General features: G+C 37.9%; 1 protein-coding gene across 1 annotated transcript; it reads left to right on the top strand.

The window, feature by feature from the left end:
• Positions 1 to 3,626: 3,626 nt before the first annotated feature.
• LOC148047274 (vomeronasal type-2 receptor 26-like) lies at positions 3,627 to 14,329 on the top strand. The gene is made up of 4 exons (XM_087708023.1): positions 3,627 to 4,235; positions 6,931 to 7,143; positions 8,358 to 8,484; positions 13,425 to 14,329. Exons 1-4 carry the CDS (start codon positions 3,627 to 3,629, stop codon positions 14,327 to 14,329), a joined length of 1,854 nt encoding a protein of 617 aa, XP_087564149.1.
• The last annotated feature ends 2,340 nt before the right edge of the window (positions 14,330 to 16,669 follow it).

Below are 16,669 nucleotides of genomic sequence, written 5' to 3'. Positions count from 1 at the left end.
TCTGATGCAAAGAAACTTTGGAGGGCTCAGAAAGAAATGTCCCCTGACTTTGAAGAAGCGGGAGAAAGGAAACCCTTGGAACTATTACGGGCCAGGAGACCACATCATTAGTGTGATCGAAAGTGTAGCAAAGCCTTCTCCTGAGCTATTACTGTTCAACGGGGCTCGTTACATTTCATCTCCTCCGTAAGTCATTCACTGTGATGGACTTGCTTCTTCTCTGTTTGCATTTCTAACTCTTCCTCCCATCTTTTTATTTCAATTATTCCTAAATTGTAGGGTTATGTATCAGATCCTGGTTGGCTTTGATTTACAGGGCTCTTCTCTTTTACCATAACTTCTATGAGACTCAAATGCAGAGATGGGCAGAAAAAAAATTCTGAAAAGAACCAGAGAAATGGAGAGACAGAAGTCCAGAGGATCTTCTCCTCTTCCAGTACTGACTTCACCCCTTGAATAATGTTTTTTTTTTCAATTTCATGTAATAATTGAAAGAGGAATAGTTGTCTCTGCCATCCTATACTAAATGACTGCTCCTTATAGGAATAAGGATGATTTGATTATTGAATTGCTTTGGTGACTCACTTATTCATCCATGGTCTTGCTTTTATAGTGACTGTATTTTAAGGGTTGAATGAAATTGAATCCTGCTACCTCTTGCCTCAACTCTGCTATTGCTTGGTATCAGTCTGCCATGAAATCTGAGAGAGGGAAAACTGGTATGGGAGGGTGGAAGGCTTTACTGATTACTGTGTCTTCCTAAGACATGGCTTCAAGGAGAGACAGCTGGGAATGGAATGCAGCTGCATACCAGCCCCACACTCGAAAGGACCATTCCAAAAACATTTTTTTTAAATTGATTGAGCGATTGTGGCCAGCTATGGGAAGTACTTAAAGTGGAGGAAAGTTACACATAGATATTTTGGCAAACAAATTTCAGTTCAGGCTTTGCTTTACCACAATTCACTTTCCTTTCACAAGAAATGAAACCAAGTATTATTTTTACTTAGGGGATCAAGCTGAGCAGCTGTTTACTAGGTAGATGAAAATTAGTACTACTAGATATAAGGGTTTGCTTGTGATTCTTAACCCTGGTGAAAGAATATCCCCATCCCATCTTCCAAAACTGTAAAAAAAAAAATGGTAAAGGGTGACTATCATTTGACTACAGTTTTGGATCAATATTGGTTTAAGACTCAATAGACTCATGGAGATAAATAGGAATAAATTAAAATATTTTGTTCTTGCTGTTTCTGGTGGTGATAACATGGAAAATTTATATAGTACTGAACATATTAATCTGGCAAAACTGCTACACTTCGTTTTCGCCATTCAAATGGTCAACAAGAATTCCTGGCTCCTGCATAATCTCACACTTGGCTACAATGTCCATGACAACTATTTGAGCACCCTTCGCACTTCTGATGCCTTGATGGACACGCTCTCTACTGGAGAAGTCAATGTTCCCAACTACAGCTGTGGAAGGAAGGAGAATCTTCTGGTTATTATTGATCGAGCTCTCAGGGAAGTTTCCATACAGATATCAACATTAGTAGGCACCTACAAAGTCCCACAGGTTTGTGTTTCTGTATATCTACATAGTAAAGTGAATGGAGGGTAGGGGTGGGGGTGGGTGAGCAATAGATCTAATCATGCCTTCTCTATTGAATTCAAGAACTGTTTCTTACCAGGGCCATCATCATGACTGTTTATCCATATTTATTTATTACATTTCTACTGTATGCTGTCCTGTACGATGACCCTGGCTAAGGATTGGGATCCAGAGTGGGGATGTGGGAAAGATCAAAGCAGCCATATCCTGCTTTGGGGGCTTCAGCTTCTCACTTCTTATAGTGAGGGAAGCCTTTGTGTCCAATCAAAGTTCTTCTATACAAAAAAAGATCTAGAAGTGATGGAAGCTGATATCTTGTACATGTTCTGCTCAAAGGAATAATAATTCCAATGTATTATCTTACCTACTCTTGAGAAAACATATAAAGTATGTCTCACAGAGTTTTTATTACTATTAGCATTAGTTGACTATTTTATTAAAAATATTACAAGCATATTAGTTAACACATCAACTAGTTTTACCCTAATCTGTTCATGATCATAAAAGGTTCAAAGAGAAAGAGATTCCATACTGAGGATTTCCTACTGGTTAAATCGTTTGAAGAAATATGCTGGCTGGTGGGGCCCTTTATTGGCAGGTTGATTTACATATGTAAATGATGGCTCCCATATCTCAGATGGATAGAAGATGGCAATATCTGTTCTGCATTTTAAAAATAGTAGAAAAATGTCTTTGGAAAATGAAATCATAGCCATGGTTGATTACTTAATGGAGAGCCACTAGAGCAAATAATACCTTTACTAACTTAGAGAATTTTCTCTGAGACTGGGTGACAAACTCAGACAAAAAAAGCTAAGAGTAAACAACAGTTAATCAAGGAACCGCAAAGGCTGCTCCCACCAACATAGACAGGGCACTGGTACATAAAATAAGACCAAGCCCCACTTCCTTCTAGTGCTGATGATGCTATTTTGTTTGGTAATGAAATGTCTGCAAGAAAACATCAAAGGTCAAAGAACACCCATTTAGATAATTTGTTCTTTGTCTGAAATTAGAGCATATATTTATTGGTGTGAAATTAAAGCAATAGCAATTTTTCAGTTAGAAAAAACAAAATGTAAATGAAAGTCCTCTTGAATTGTACAAATTATATTTGGAACAGTGGTTTTCCTGCATTTAAGAACCATGGTGGTGCAGTGGTTAGAATGCAGTACTGCAGGCTACTTCTGCTGATCACCAGCAGTTTAGCAGTTCGATTTTCAACAGCCTTCCATCCTTTTGAAGTTGGTAAATGAGAACCCAGATTGTTGGGGGAAATATGCTAACTCTGTAAACTGCTTATAGAGGGTTGTAAAACACTGTGAAGTGGTATATCATTCTAAGTGCTATTGCTATCTTGTGTGAATAGAGAACAAAGTAAAATATTGTTCCCAAAAAAAAATCCACACAAACAAAACAGATAAAGATATAGCTGTCCTCAGTAAGCTGACCCATTGAAATGGAGAAGTCATTACAAATGGATCTTCCAAAATGCTAAGTATTGAAACACGGAAATATTTAAACATCTTAGCATGGTATTTACTGGAAAAAGATTTTAACAGCTGGACATAATGGTTAAATATGGAAGGCTTAACTTAATCCATCACAATGAATAGGCTTGTATTTGATTAATTCTTTTTCTTGATGTGTTTTTTATTCCATTTTATATAGAATCTTTTTATGTTGTTCTATTTTATATTCTGTATCTTGATATGGGCTAAGGACTAATCAACAGTAAATAATATATTGTCACGAGAATTAAGTTGGATTCATTAAAAGGTAATATTCTGAATTTCATCAGACCCTAAATATAATACACCATTCTTCATTTCTTTTTCAGATCACTTGTAGATTTGTTTCAGAGGCTCTGAGTGATAAAAGCCAGTTCCCCTTTTTCTACCGAATGGCCCCCAAAAGTGAAGTCCAGTACCCAGCAATTGTCCAACTGCTTCTCCATTTCAGATGGACCTTGATTGGTCTCTTTGCTTCAGACACAGAGAGGGGAGAAAATTTCATGAAGACTTTTACTCCTGTGCTTGTTAAGAATGGAATTTGTGTTGTTGTATCACAACGATTCTCAGTGACTATACACATAGCACCCTTGAAGGATGCCCTCTCTAAGTGGAAGCAAGTCAATGTCTTTGTTTCCTTTACAGACTATACTACCATGATTGATGGAATTTCTGCTGTCCATTTCACACTTGGAAATTTGCCAGGACCCATTGAAGGGAAAGTCTGGATCATCACGCTCTTTGGAGAATTACCGGTGAGAAGTCACAGAGTTTACCAATATGTCCATAGTATTTGGAACTTTCAGATCCAGGAAAGAGGACATGAGGAGACTTACCAACCAGCTATCATGGTGGCACCCCTACATAAGTGTTTTCGCTGTTCTTTTTCAAAGCACATATTTTCTGCCAAAGGCCGAAAAAGATGCACCCAGAAAGCACCACTGGAGACTAAAGACAAAAGGAACAGTTACAAATTTGAAGGTGATCACCGTATTTACAGTGTTGTCAGGACTCTGGCTTATGCTTTGAATGCGGCATATTCCTCCATATCCAGGAGGAGAAGGAAGGAGGGTGAACAGAGTTTGGGAGCTTCAAGGATTCAGCCATGGCAGGTAAGGGGTTGCAACAAGAATCCATCCAACGTAATCCAAAGAAAAAGAAAGGGAACCATATCAGTCTCCTTCTACTACAAGAGTGCAACAGGTTTGACCAATCTGATCTCAACTATGAGAGATATTGGAAGAGTGTTGTATCCTCCCTTTTCCAATCATAAGTTTATATTAGGTTGAAAAGTGCTCCCAGATGTTTTCCGATTTTCCTGTAGACAAACATGGCTCTTCTTCTTGTTTTGACTCAAGGCTAAGAGCAGCTCCTTTAATTAATGCCTTGGCTTCATTGCCCTTCTTTAAAGCCGATCCAGTTTTTATACAAAGTCCCTTCCAAGCAAAGTGCCTGCAATGGTACGTGGTACTTAAGAACAGTCGTTTTCTGAGATTCTTATGGATTCATTTGCTTCTTTCCATTATTATCACACTGCTGAGTCATATTCAGTTTGCAGGAAAACTTCAATACTTTTCTGGGAGTTTGGTATTTTTAAAAAGACATCAAAATAGCTTTGTCTACAAGATGATATTAAACTTGCATCATAAATTCATCACTTCTACCTGCCTTATTAATAAAAAGGTAGAACAGATGATAGAGGACTAATTGTTATTCATAACTTTCCAGTTTTATGAGGAACATTGAAAATTATTTGACTACAATTTTATAGCCAGTTTTTATCCATTTAATGGTTGCACCACCCAGCCCTCACTTAACTAGGTTTCTAATCATGACCTCATGGAGTACTGTGCTGAAATTAAGTTATTAAATCAAGCATTTCCACAATCTAACAAGAGAGGCCCCAATACCCCAATCAACAAATAAAAAGCTACAGGCACTATATAAATACCACACACAGAATAGCCAAAAGCCCACACTCTGCTAGATAGAATTTCTCTGAGGATGAGTCTGAAAGCTCAAAAGACTAAACCTCTGGTCAAGGGGTTGGATCCTACCGGTGTAAACACCAGTTTGTTGGGTGCTTGCTTCATGCGTGCACTTTCCGCATGTGTGCGATTGCTTCCTAAACCTAAACCTCACCTTCTGCATTATTGCCAGCAAGGAAATCTGCCGGGCTTCAGAAAAGGAAATATAGGTATGATGCAGAGGTGGGTGGCTGGGCCCACTTCAAAGTCGGAGAAAACTGGTTCACTGCCAGCTGATAGTCGGAGCTAACAGTTTGCCCAAACCAGTCCAAACCCCTTAGAATCCCACCCCTGCTCTGGTCCTGGTGTCTCACCCAGATTTGATCCTGTAATAAGAAAGTGCAATTATAAGTGGGAATTATTCAGGGGATTGAGGGAAGAGATGTTTCCTAGAGAATGGCCAGAGCCCACTGTACTAACATTGCCAAAAAGGCATTGCGAGTTGTTAACCTAATCTTATGGAGCTTCTCCTCTGGTAATATAGTACTGCTCAGCAGATCATACAAAACATTTGCTAGACCAATTCTCGAATGCAGCTCATCTATCTGGAACCCGCACTGCATATTGGACATTAACACAACTGAGTGAGTCCAGAGGTATTTCACAAGAAGAGCCCTCCACTCCTCGCCTCGCAACGGAATACCTTATGCCACCAGGCTTGAAATTTTGGGCTTAGACAACTTAGAACTATGCCTTCAGTCTGACCTAAGCGTAGTACATAAAATTATCTGCTACAATGTCCTACCTGTCAATGACTACTTCAGCTTCAACCACAATACATTGCACGCAATAGATACAAACTTAAGGTAAACCGCTCCAAACTCGATTGCAGAAAATACGACTTCAGCAACAGAGTGGTCAATGCCTGGAATGCGCTACTTGAGTGTGGGATTCCTAACAGGTCTGTAAGAGGCATGCATATGCACACCAGTGTGTCTACTGTCCCTGTTCTTTTTTATTCGTATCCATTCCATGTGTATACTTATATATGTTATCTGATACATGATTGGCGAAATAACTAGATAAATAGATGATAGATAGATAGATAGATAGATAGATAGATAGATAGATAGATAGATAGATAGATAGATAGATAATAGATAAATAATAGATAAATAAAAGTGGTATCTACTGTTTTTCTCTAACAGTAGAGAAAAAAATTAAGAATGGATCTGAACATTTTCAGGCTTTAAAAAGCATTGGTGGGAGATTTGTACTTTCACACTTGCAGGATACTTTTAATGTAGCATTACAATAAAATAGAATTAGCTCACCTAGTAGCATTCCCCATCTGGTCTACATGGCAAAATATTAGCCTACCAAATTTTGAAAGAATGAATAATCTGTTTGTTTGTTTGAGTACCTTTGACCTGTTCTTGAATGCTCCATATAACTGACAAATTGTATCAATTATTTGTCCTGTCAATATAAAATTGGAAAAATTTGCTGAATCTTTATTTCTTTTCTTTCTGGTAATCACACCGTTACTTTCAATGAGTTTAAGAATTTTCTTAAGAAGAGTTTATTTATTCAATTTAGCTGTGACCTGCTCTAGAATGTTTAATATAATTGACAAATTATATTTGTCAATATAAACTTAGTCAATATGATTGCATTTTTTAAATCTTTTCCCCCTTTAATACTATAAATGGTAACATTTGTTCCCCCAACAAGAATATTTCCAATTTAGACAACCGTATTAGACAGATTCAAATGTGAAAAAAGTATATAGGATAATATATTAAAGCTTCATTTAAAATTCCTAAAATTTCCATTCTAGCTTCATCCATTTCTTCAGAATAATAAATTTTGCAATCTTTCTGAGATGAAAATGTACTTGAACCTAAATGGAGAGCTGATAGCAGATGTAAATATCTTGAGCTGGGTGATTTCCCCGAAGAAGAATACCATCTTAAAGTACTTAGGGAGTTTTGAAAGAGAGAGACTTTTGATCAACGAAGATGTTCTTTCACAACTAAAATTGTGGAATAAGGTGAGAAAAATATTGGTATCTTTTAGGACTCATTTCAAGTGGGTGAAACCTAATCACCAAGAAGGATGATCTTCACTGAGATTTGAATGTGGAGAGTAGAACACTTATAGTTTTCTTAGACTGCTTGTAAAGCTTGGAGTACTGTACTATAGTCCAAGGTGTCTTTTAAATGTTATAATATGGAACACTGATTTAAGCTGACTCAGCTATGACTAAAATGAGATTTGGGGTGATTATTTTTGAATATCATGATGTCAAGAATTCAATATCTCTACTGGAATAGAACAATCTGTCAGGCCTACAAACCATCTTTTCTTTTCGGACTTCAGGCCTGCCATACTTTCTACTACTCATTTTCTATTGTAGGAAAATGGGAGGGAGGATTATACAGAGTTGGGTGATATGTAGCCATAAGAACATTTCTTCTAGAAAACCAAGGTCATCCTTTGTCTCTGCACCTGGCCAGAACTGGATGGGTGGAAGCTGCCAACATGGCAGTGGAAGATTGGACCATGGGTTGGCACATCTGGGAAAACCCGAATCTGAAGGCTTCCCGTTTTCCACCCAGTTGAAAGTTCAAGATCTTGCCCCCACACCCACACGTCCATCACACTGTCCAATCTTCCACTGCCATGCTGGCAGATTCCACCCATCCAGTTCTGGTCAGGTGCAGAGGTGCAGAGACAAAGGATGGCCTTGGCTTTCTAGAAAGAATTTTGTTATAACTACATACCATCTAACTCCGTACAATCCCCCCTCCCATTTTCCCACAATAGAAAATGCATAGTAGAATAATAGAAAAGTGTGGCAGGCCTAAGATCCACAAGAAAATATGGCTGCAGGCCTAACAGATTAAATGTTTTTCTCTGAGAGCATATGCACCAAAGACAAATTCCTTGTGTGTCCAATCCCACTTGGCCAATAAGGAATTCTTTCTATTCTATTCTATTCTATTCTATTCTATTCTATTCTATTCTATTCTCCTAGAATTTATTAAGAGGAAACTCCTTTATTGCAATGAGATATACCAGAAGCAAATAATTAAAAATCTAAAAATGTTGGTAGTTATATCTCCTGCAATTTTTGGGAACTTGTTAGAGATTTCCTATTTATCAAAGGGAATCCTGTAGGCTACTTAGCTAACATTACTTTTGAGCACAGTTTTTCCTGAATGCTAACATATTTCATTTGGCATTCCTTGTTTTTCGGCTTAGCCTCTGCCTCAGTCCAAATGTGTAGAAAACTGTCATCCTGGATTTTTCAAACAGACTCGGGAAGGTGAGCCAGTTTGCTGCTATGACTGTTCCCCTTGTCCAGAGGGGACCATCTCCATCCAAGAAGGTGGGTGACACCATAGGAAAGAAGACTAGATTCATCCAGAACATTTGAAAGCACTGCTATGCTTGGTTATTTTGTTCTTGTTTATTTTCAAGTTGCCTAATTTCTTTCATTATGGGCAGAATAAGAAAAAGATTTGGAAGGATAAGGTAAGATGGGATATAAAGAAATGGTGGATCAGAATAAACCTCTCTTCTACTTGTCAATTTGAAATTGTCCTTCAATGTTGTCCTCTTGGCAATAGTTAATTTTTTAAAAAAAATATGAGGTATCATTAAAGGTCAATAGATCTTCCTCACCCATATCAAATTTTCCTTAAGGGCTAAAGATACATCTCTCCCCCTCTCCCTCTCCCTCTCTCCCTCTCCAATATTAGGAATAAATCTGCCTCTTTTTTCTCCAGTGCTCTAATTGTCTATGTTATAGTTTAAGAGATAAACATAAATATTATTTGTAGCACATTTCAATAATCCCAGGTTCAGTATAATCACGATAACGGATTCCTTAGTAGGATTGCTACTTGGCCTTCCCACTCCTTCTCATGTTTCTGATTTTTTTATTATTAAATGGTGAAATAGAAAGAATTACAGCACCAAAAAATGAAAAGAAAAGAAAAGGAAGAAAGAATGGAAAAGGAAAGAAAAGAAAAAGAAAAGATTCCATCTGTAGGACTGGAAAGACTGGGGGGGACGGGGGACATGATAGCAGTGTTCCAATATCTCAGGGGCTGCCACAAAGAAGAAGAAGTCAAGCACCTGGGTGGAAACTAATCAAGGAGAGAAGCAACTTAGAACTAAGGAGAAATTTCCTGATAGTTAGAACAAATAATCAGTAGAACAACTTGCCTCTAGAAGTTGTGAATGCTCCAACTCTGGATGTTTTTAAGAAGATACAATACAATAATACAATACAATAGCAGAGTTGGAAGGTACCTTGGAGGTCTTCTAGTCCAACCCCCTGCCTAGGCAGGAAACCCTATACTGTTTCAGACAGATGGCTATCCAACATCTTCTTAAAGACTTGCAGTGTTGGGGCATTCACAACTTCTGGAGGCACGTTGTTCCATTGATTTATTGTTGTAACTGTCAGGAAATTTCTCCTCAGTTCTAAGTTGCTTCTCTCCTTGATTAGTTTCCACCCACTGCTTCTTGTTCTACCCTCAGGTGTCTTGGAGAATAGTTTGACTCCCTCTTCTTTGTGGCAACCCCTGAGATATTGGAACACTGCTATCATGTCTCCCCTAGTCCTTCTTTCTCTTAAATTAGATATACTCGTTCCTGCAACCGTTCTTCATATGTTTTAGTCTCCAGTCCCCTAATCACCTTTGTTGCTCTTCTCTGCACTCTTTCTAGAGTCTCCATATCTTTTCTACATCGTGGCGACCAAAACTGAATGCAGTATTCCAAGTGTGGTCAAGGCATTATAAAGTGGTATTAACCCTTTACGTGATCTTGATTCTATCCCTCTATTTATGCAGCCTAGAATTGTGTTGGCTTTTTTGGCAGCTGCTGCTCACTGCTGGCTCATATTTAAATGGTTGTCCACAAGGACTCCAAGATCCCTCTCACAGTTACTACTAGTGAGCAAGGTACCATGTTGGATAACGATTTGTCTGAAGTGGTACCCTAAGCAGGGAGGTGGACTAGAAGACCTCCAAGGTCCCTTTCAACTCTTTTATTCTATTCTGTTCTGTTCTGTTCTATTTCCCTATGAAAAAAATCCTTTCATCCTTTTAATTCCACTATACAGATTAAAAAGAAGAACACCTGAGATAAAGGAAGGAGAAAGGGGACTTTTTTTTAAAAAAAAAGACCACTTTTATATCATTGTGGAGCTCATTCAGTTTTTAAAACTGTTAGCAAATCTACAATCAAAATATTTTGCATTATCGTCTCATTTTCAAACCCTTTAAATGTTTCAGTCTTGAATTATATCAGGAATTAACCTTTTTGTTTACATATTTTTTAAAATTTTGTTTATCACACAAAGTGACTCAGGGTGACACACAATAAAATCAAGAAGAAAATGTATTACAAAATGTTCTGACCCCCCTCGTCCCACACCAACACACTCCGAGCCAAAGATAAGTTACAGCATTTAATTAACAGACAGACTGGTCCTTGGCAGCAAACCGGCACAGACAAGCTTGGGCAGCAATCCAGCACAGATAAGCCGTGGCAGCAATCCAGCCTGCCAAGCTCATAATAATGTTCTCCAACATTAGTTCCTGCGTTAACTTCTGCAAAAGGGGCGTCTGCACAAGCAGTTCTTTTATAGTCTGGAGAGGAGCCTAATTACCAGCAGCTGAGTGCAATTACCTCCTGTAACTGCGCAACTGTTCCTGACGCCTATTACCTCTTCGGTGCCGTGAATCCAGGAACAACTCACTGCTGATGTCAGGATCACACTCCCTTGTCTCCTCCCCACTGGTCCAAGGCTCAGGCGCCTCCTGGTGGCCAACCAGCCTCTCTGCACCCTGATCGGATTTGGAACCCTGTCCAGGGTCCTCCACATCCTCCAAAGTCGACTCATAGGGCCCCTTGCTGTCGGAGTCTGGTGGCAGCTCCAACGGCTCCTGCTGGGCCACAACACAAAATGAGATTAAAACCATGACATTTTTTTTAAAAAAAATAAACAAGATTGCTAGAAGGGATTACACCAAGACATCATCAGCACACAAGCTACTTGTTACCAGAGGACCATCGGGCCAATTGAAAGAAACACGTTTTAAGTGATTTTTCAAAAGGCTTCAACAGTTGGAGCGACTCTCCCTTTGGGGTTTGTTTATTGGCCACAGCCCATGCCGAGAGAAGTACCTGGGATCCAATACTTTATTTCTGCACATAAATAGCTTGGAATGCAATGGCACACACACCACTGCTGGGTTCCTGTTCTGACCGCCCTCTTCGCTCGTTCACAAATGACAGTCAGACAGAACTTCAAAGGAAATATCTTTATCAGTCCTGGCTCAAGCTGGCGGTGAGCCCAAAAATAAACATAGATAAAGTCTCTGGCAAAAAGTTACACAGCAAAAACAAAAACAAAAAGCTCTTACAGCACACCAAGTTTACAGAAAGCAAATCACTTATCCAAGGTCCTCTTTGAATCAGGTTTACAGAAAGCAAATCACGTATCCAAGTGGCTCTTTGAATCTCGAAACGATGAACCACACACGACGGAGGACGTTAACTTCTGCCACCAAGGCGTGGCACCATCCGTCTTTTATCTGCAGAAGACGACCCTAACGAGCAACAGCTGCTCATTATTCATGCATCCCAACGGAACTCACAGCAAGCTTCTGTTGAGTCACAACAGATTTCCCTACATTCTACAATATTACACACCCCTGTTGTGTGTGCTGCACAGGCACCCAATTTTTTCCCCATGTGCAAATAAATTCATCTTTAAAGCTCTGCATGGCATAGAACCCAGGGTTTTGGTGGGATTTCCTCTCCTTGAGGTTATCTGCTCATCTCATTACAGCGAATAGGAAATGGCATCCTTCAGGTCCATTCCCTAAAACATTTCCCTAAATCTGTCTTTTTTGTTGCAGTCCCTCCTCTGTTAAGATCTGACAGACCACCTACCCTTCTAACCTTCCAGAGAAATGACTCTTCCCATAGGCATTGGGAGGACAGAGGGGGTTGAAAATGTGGGTGGACATTATTAAACATGCATAGAAATATGGTTAGCAGTGAAATGCTAGAATTAAACAATGGGTGATTAGATGATGAAAGAATATATTTTAATGTAAACATGTCTGTTAACAGTAGAATTATATGGATTGGAGGATTGGGAAGAACATGAATAGAGGTACTTTAAATAGTTATATGATTGTGATTGGTGGTAGAAGTATATATTGAGATATTGAGTAATGAAAGAAGGAAGCAATAGCAATAGCAGTTAGACTTATATAACGCTTCATAGGGCTTTCAGCCCTCTCTAAGCGGTTTACAGAGTCAGCATATCGCCCCCACAGTCTGGGTCCTCATTTCACCCACCTCCGAATGATGGAAGGCTGAGTCAACCTTGAACCGGTGAGATTTGAACCGCCGCACTGCAGATAGCAGTCAGCTGAAGTGGCCTGCAGTACTGCACTCTAACCACTGTGCCACCTCGGAAGGATGAAGCTTTAACAAAAATAGATGTGAAGAGCTAAAAAATGGAAATGTGAATAGCAAAATAGGTGAAAGAAAGAAAGGAAGAATATTTGAATATAGATAAATAGATATAGATATACAGTAGATATAGATGATATAGATATAGATATAGAGATAGAGATAGATATATATAGATAGAGATAGAGATAGAGATAGAGATAGAGATAGAAATAGAGAAAGCAAAAGAGAAAGAGAAAGAAAGAGAAAGAGAAAGAGAAAGAGAAAAAGAGAAAGAAAGAGAAAGAGAAAGAGAAAGAGAAAGAGAAAGAGAAAGAGAAAGAGAAAGAGAAAGAGAAAGAGAAAGATAAAGAGAAAGAGAAAGAGAAAGAGATATATAAAAGAACAAAAAGGAGATTTAGAACTGAAGGGTGATAGTAAAAGGTATGTGTAAACAACATGAAACAATGAAAATGAAATGTAATAACCATGAGTAATAATATTATGCTTATTTGTATTGAAACGCACGATACCAAGGTATCACATCATTCACTAATTGATATGTACAAACATAAAATAAAAAACTTGAAATAAAAAAAGAAAGAAAATATGGGTGGACATAATGAAAGATAGTGTAGTGCCAGGTATTTCTCTTTGGGGTATTATTTTGTAGTTCATTATATAATCATATATACTGTAATTGTGCATGTTTATCTTTATGTACAGACTCTTTTTTTTTACAGATTAATTTGGATTTTACTGGCTTTCAGTATCAGCTGTCATCTAACCAAGTCTTTCTTGAAATGTGAAAAACTCTAAAAGAAATATGACTTTCTATTTTCTCAGATACTGAAAAATGCACCAAATGCCCAGATGATCAATATCCAACTGAGAACCGAATTCAATGTATCCCCAAAAGAATCTCCTTCCTGTCCCATGAAGAACATTTGAGCATTATCCTTGTCTCCTTTGCCCTACTTTTGTTCCTAGTTGCCATCTTTGTTTTAATCATATTCATTAACTACCTAAAAACTCCCATTGTCAAAGCCAACAACCGAGACCTCTCCTACATCCTCTTGATATCACTCTTGTTTTGCTTCTTGTCCTCCTTACTCTTCATTGGACGACCAAGGAAAGCCACCTGTCTTCTCCGACAAACAGTGTTCAGCATTGTCTTCTCAGTAGCCGTGTCTTCTGTGTTGGCCAAAACAATAACAGTGGTGCTGGCTTTCCTGGCCACAAAACCAGGAAACAGGGTGAGAAGATGGTTGGGGAAGAGCTTGGCCAACTCCCTCATCCTTTCTTGTTCCTCTATCCAAATAATCATCTGCTCCATCTGGCTGGGAGTTTCTCCCCCATTTCCTGACTATGACCTTCACTCCCAGCCTCAACAGATTGTCCTTCAGTGCAATGAAGGATCTGTTACCATGTTTTATGTTGTCCTTGGCTACATGGGTTTCCTAGCTGCCATTTGCTTTATAGTGGCTTCCCTGGCCAGAAACCTGCCTGGGGCCTTCAATGAAGCCAAGCTGATCACCTTCAGCATGCTGATCTTCTGCAGTGTTTGGATCTCCTTCCTGCCCACCTATTTGAGCACCAAAGGGAAATATATGGTGGCTGTGCAGGTCTTCTGCATCTTGGCCTCCGGTGCTGGACTGCTGGGCTGCATCTTCTTCCCCAAGTGCTACATTATCATCCTAAGACCGGATCTAAACACTAAGGAACATCTAATGATAAAAGTAGGGAACTGATAGCAAAATTGTTTCTTAGGCATATATTTCATTTTTTTTATTGCAATGATTATTTGTATTCTTCTTTTTAATATGATAATTAAGGTTGTAATGAAGGAATTAAAATAATCAATATAAGAATAATGAAATTTAGAGTCCCGTGTCTGTGTTTTTTAGTCATCACTCTCCAAAAACCATATCTTGACATGTCCCAACAACAACAGTGACCCACTGTCAGATCTGTCCCAGGTAGGTCCCTTAGTAAAGAAAGCCCCTCAATTCCATTTGGTTGAAGCGATAGATCAGAATTTTATCTCAGATTCCAGGAGAAAAGGGAGAAAATTTGACAGAAGTAATGATAGAAATTCTGGAAGAAGCATCGATGATAACCAAAGGGAAGCTGATGGAAGGAACAGACAAGGGGTTTCGAGTGCAGTGAAAAACAAGTTGCCAAGATATAAGATCTACCAAAACAATTAGAACACAAATAGTACAAATGGCAAGAGATATAAGATTGTACTACTATTGGATGGGTACAGGATGATGCAGTGAAATGTTATAATAAAAATTAATTTAAATTTATTTAAACTTAGAATATTATGCATAAAATGAAATAATAATAGTTATAATCATATAAATGATTAACAATGATAATAATGTATGTATACATATATATATATACAAGATTGATAATATGAAATTTTACATAAATTGTAAGTGAGGACTATGGAGAGGATGCATAAAAGTTTTGTAACCAAAGATAAACAATTTTATACAGAATACAGTATAAAGATGTAATATTACTGGATGATTTTGGGATGATGTGATGAAATGCCATAATGTAAATTTATTCTAAACTTAGAATATCTCACATAAAAGGAAGTAATGATGGTTGTAGTCAGATAAATGTTTAATAATGATAATAATTGTATGCATATATATTAGATTGATAATATGAGATTCTATATAAATTGTAGGTGAAGACCTTGGTGAGGGAACATAAAAGTTTTGTAACAAATCGACACACTGTATGTAACTGGAGGATGGTTTTATGTTTTATGTTTGTTTATGTTTATTTGTTTAAAAATAAAATACAATTCTGAAAGATTATAATTCAATATGAATTGGTGTGTTTCCTAAATGTAACAAACATGACTAAAATGCTTTATTAAATTGTTGGGGGCAATATGCTGACTCTGTAAACCACTTAGAGAAGGCTGTAAAAGCATTATGAAGCAGTCGGTATATAAGACTAAATGCTATTGCTAGTGCTAAGTGCTAAAATGTATGGCATGCAGAATATGATGATGAACATAAACGTAACATATTGAAATATTGAATAACTAAATAAGTTGAACAAGCAAATGATGGAATATTTAAATTTAGCATAAATGTTTGTACTATTATTAGAATTATATAAGCTTGTTAAACATAATAAATATGATTAATAATATATTATTTGTATTAAAAGGTATGATAGCAATAGCAGTTAGACTTATATACCACTTCATAGGGCTTTCAGCCCTCTCTAAGCGGTTTAGAATTAGCATATCACCCCCACAGTCTGGGTTCTCATTTTACCCACCTCGGAAGGATGGAAGGCTGAGTCAACCCTGAGCCGGTGAAATTTGAACAGCTGAACTGCAGAACTGCAGTCAGCTGAAGTAGCCTGCAGTGCTGCATTTAACCACTGCGCCACCTCGGCTCTTCCAAGCATAGCATAGAAATGACATATTGAAATATTGAATGATTCAATAATAATTTAATAAACAGATTTGTATTATTACAAGGATTATATAAGCTTGTTAAATGAAACAAATATGATCAATACTATTTTATTTGTATTAAAATGTATGACACTCTGGTGCCACACTGTTGAAACATTGACATGTTTGGATATTGGCCATTGCGATCATGTCACTCCAGGTCTTCTTTTCATTAAACTCGACATATCCAATTCCTGCAACTATTCATCGTATGTTTTAGCCTCCATTCCACTCATCATCTTTGTTTCTGTTCTCTGCATTTTTTCTAGAGTCTCATCACCTTTTTTATATCACGGTGACCAAAACTGGATGCAATATTCCAAGTGTGGTCCTACCAAGACATTATAAAGTGTAAGTAACACTACATGTGGTCTTACGGGTATCTTCAGGTGATACCATGATTAGTAGTATCAAAGGCCATAGAGATGTCAAATAGGGGAAGGATGGATACATAACCTCCATTCCACCCTCATCACTCAGCATAAAAGAGTATCAAACCCAAAGCATGGAGGGTCATCTTATCCAGTTATCTCAGTTAATAATGGAATGCACAGAAGAGAAGATGTTCTTTCACCTGGGCTTGAACTTTTAACAT

This window comes from Thamnophis sirtalis, unplaced genomic scaffold, assembly GCF_051295495.1.
Source record: "Thamnophis sirtalis isolate CommonGarterSnake01/CBP01778 unplaced genomic scaffold, rThaSir2_p1.2 scaffold_3, whole genome shotgun sequence".
Lineage (NCBI taxonomy): Eukaryota > Metazoa > Chordata > Lepidosauria > Squamata > Natricidae > Thamnophis > Thamnophis sirtalis.
Note: the sequence above shows the minus strand (reverse complement) of the source record. Positions and strands in the feature narration are given on the sequence as shown.

Excerpts from the sequence above, each read along its gene's own strand:
- LOC148047274 (XM_087708023.1), top strand. The coding sequence starts at position 3,627 with ATGAAGACTTTTACTCCTGTGCTTGTTAAGAATGGAATTTGTGTTGTT. Across the intron at positions 4,236-6,930 it reads CAAGGATTCAGCCATGGCAG|CTTCATCCATTTCTTCAGAA; the intron begins GTAAGGGGTTGC and ends TTTCCATTCTAG. Across the intron at positions 7,144-8,357 it reads AACTAAAATTGTGGAATAAG|CCTCTGCCTCAGTCCAAATG; the intron begins GTGAGAAAAATA and ends TTTTCGGCTTAG.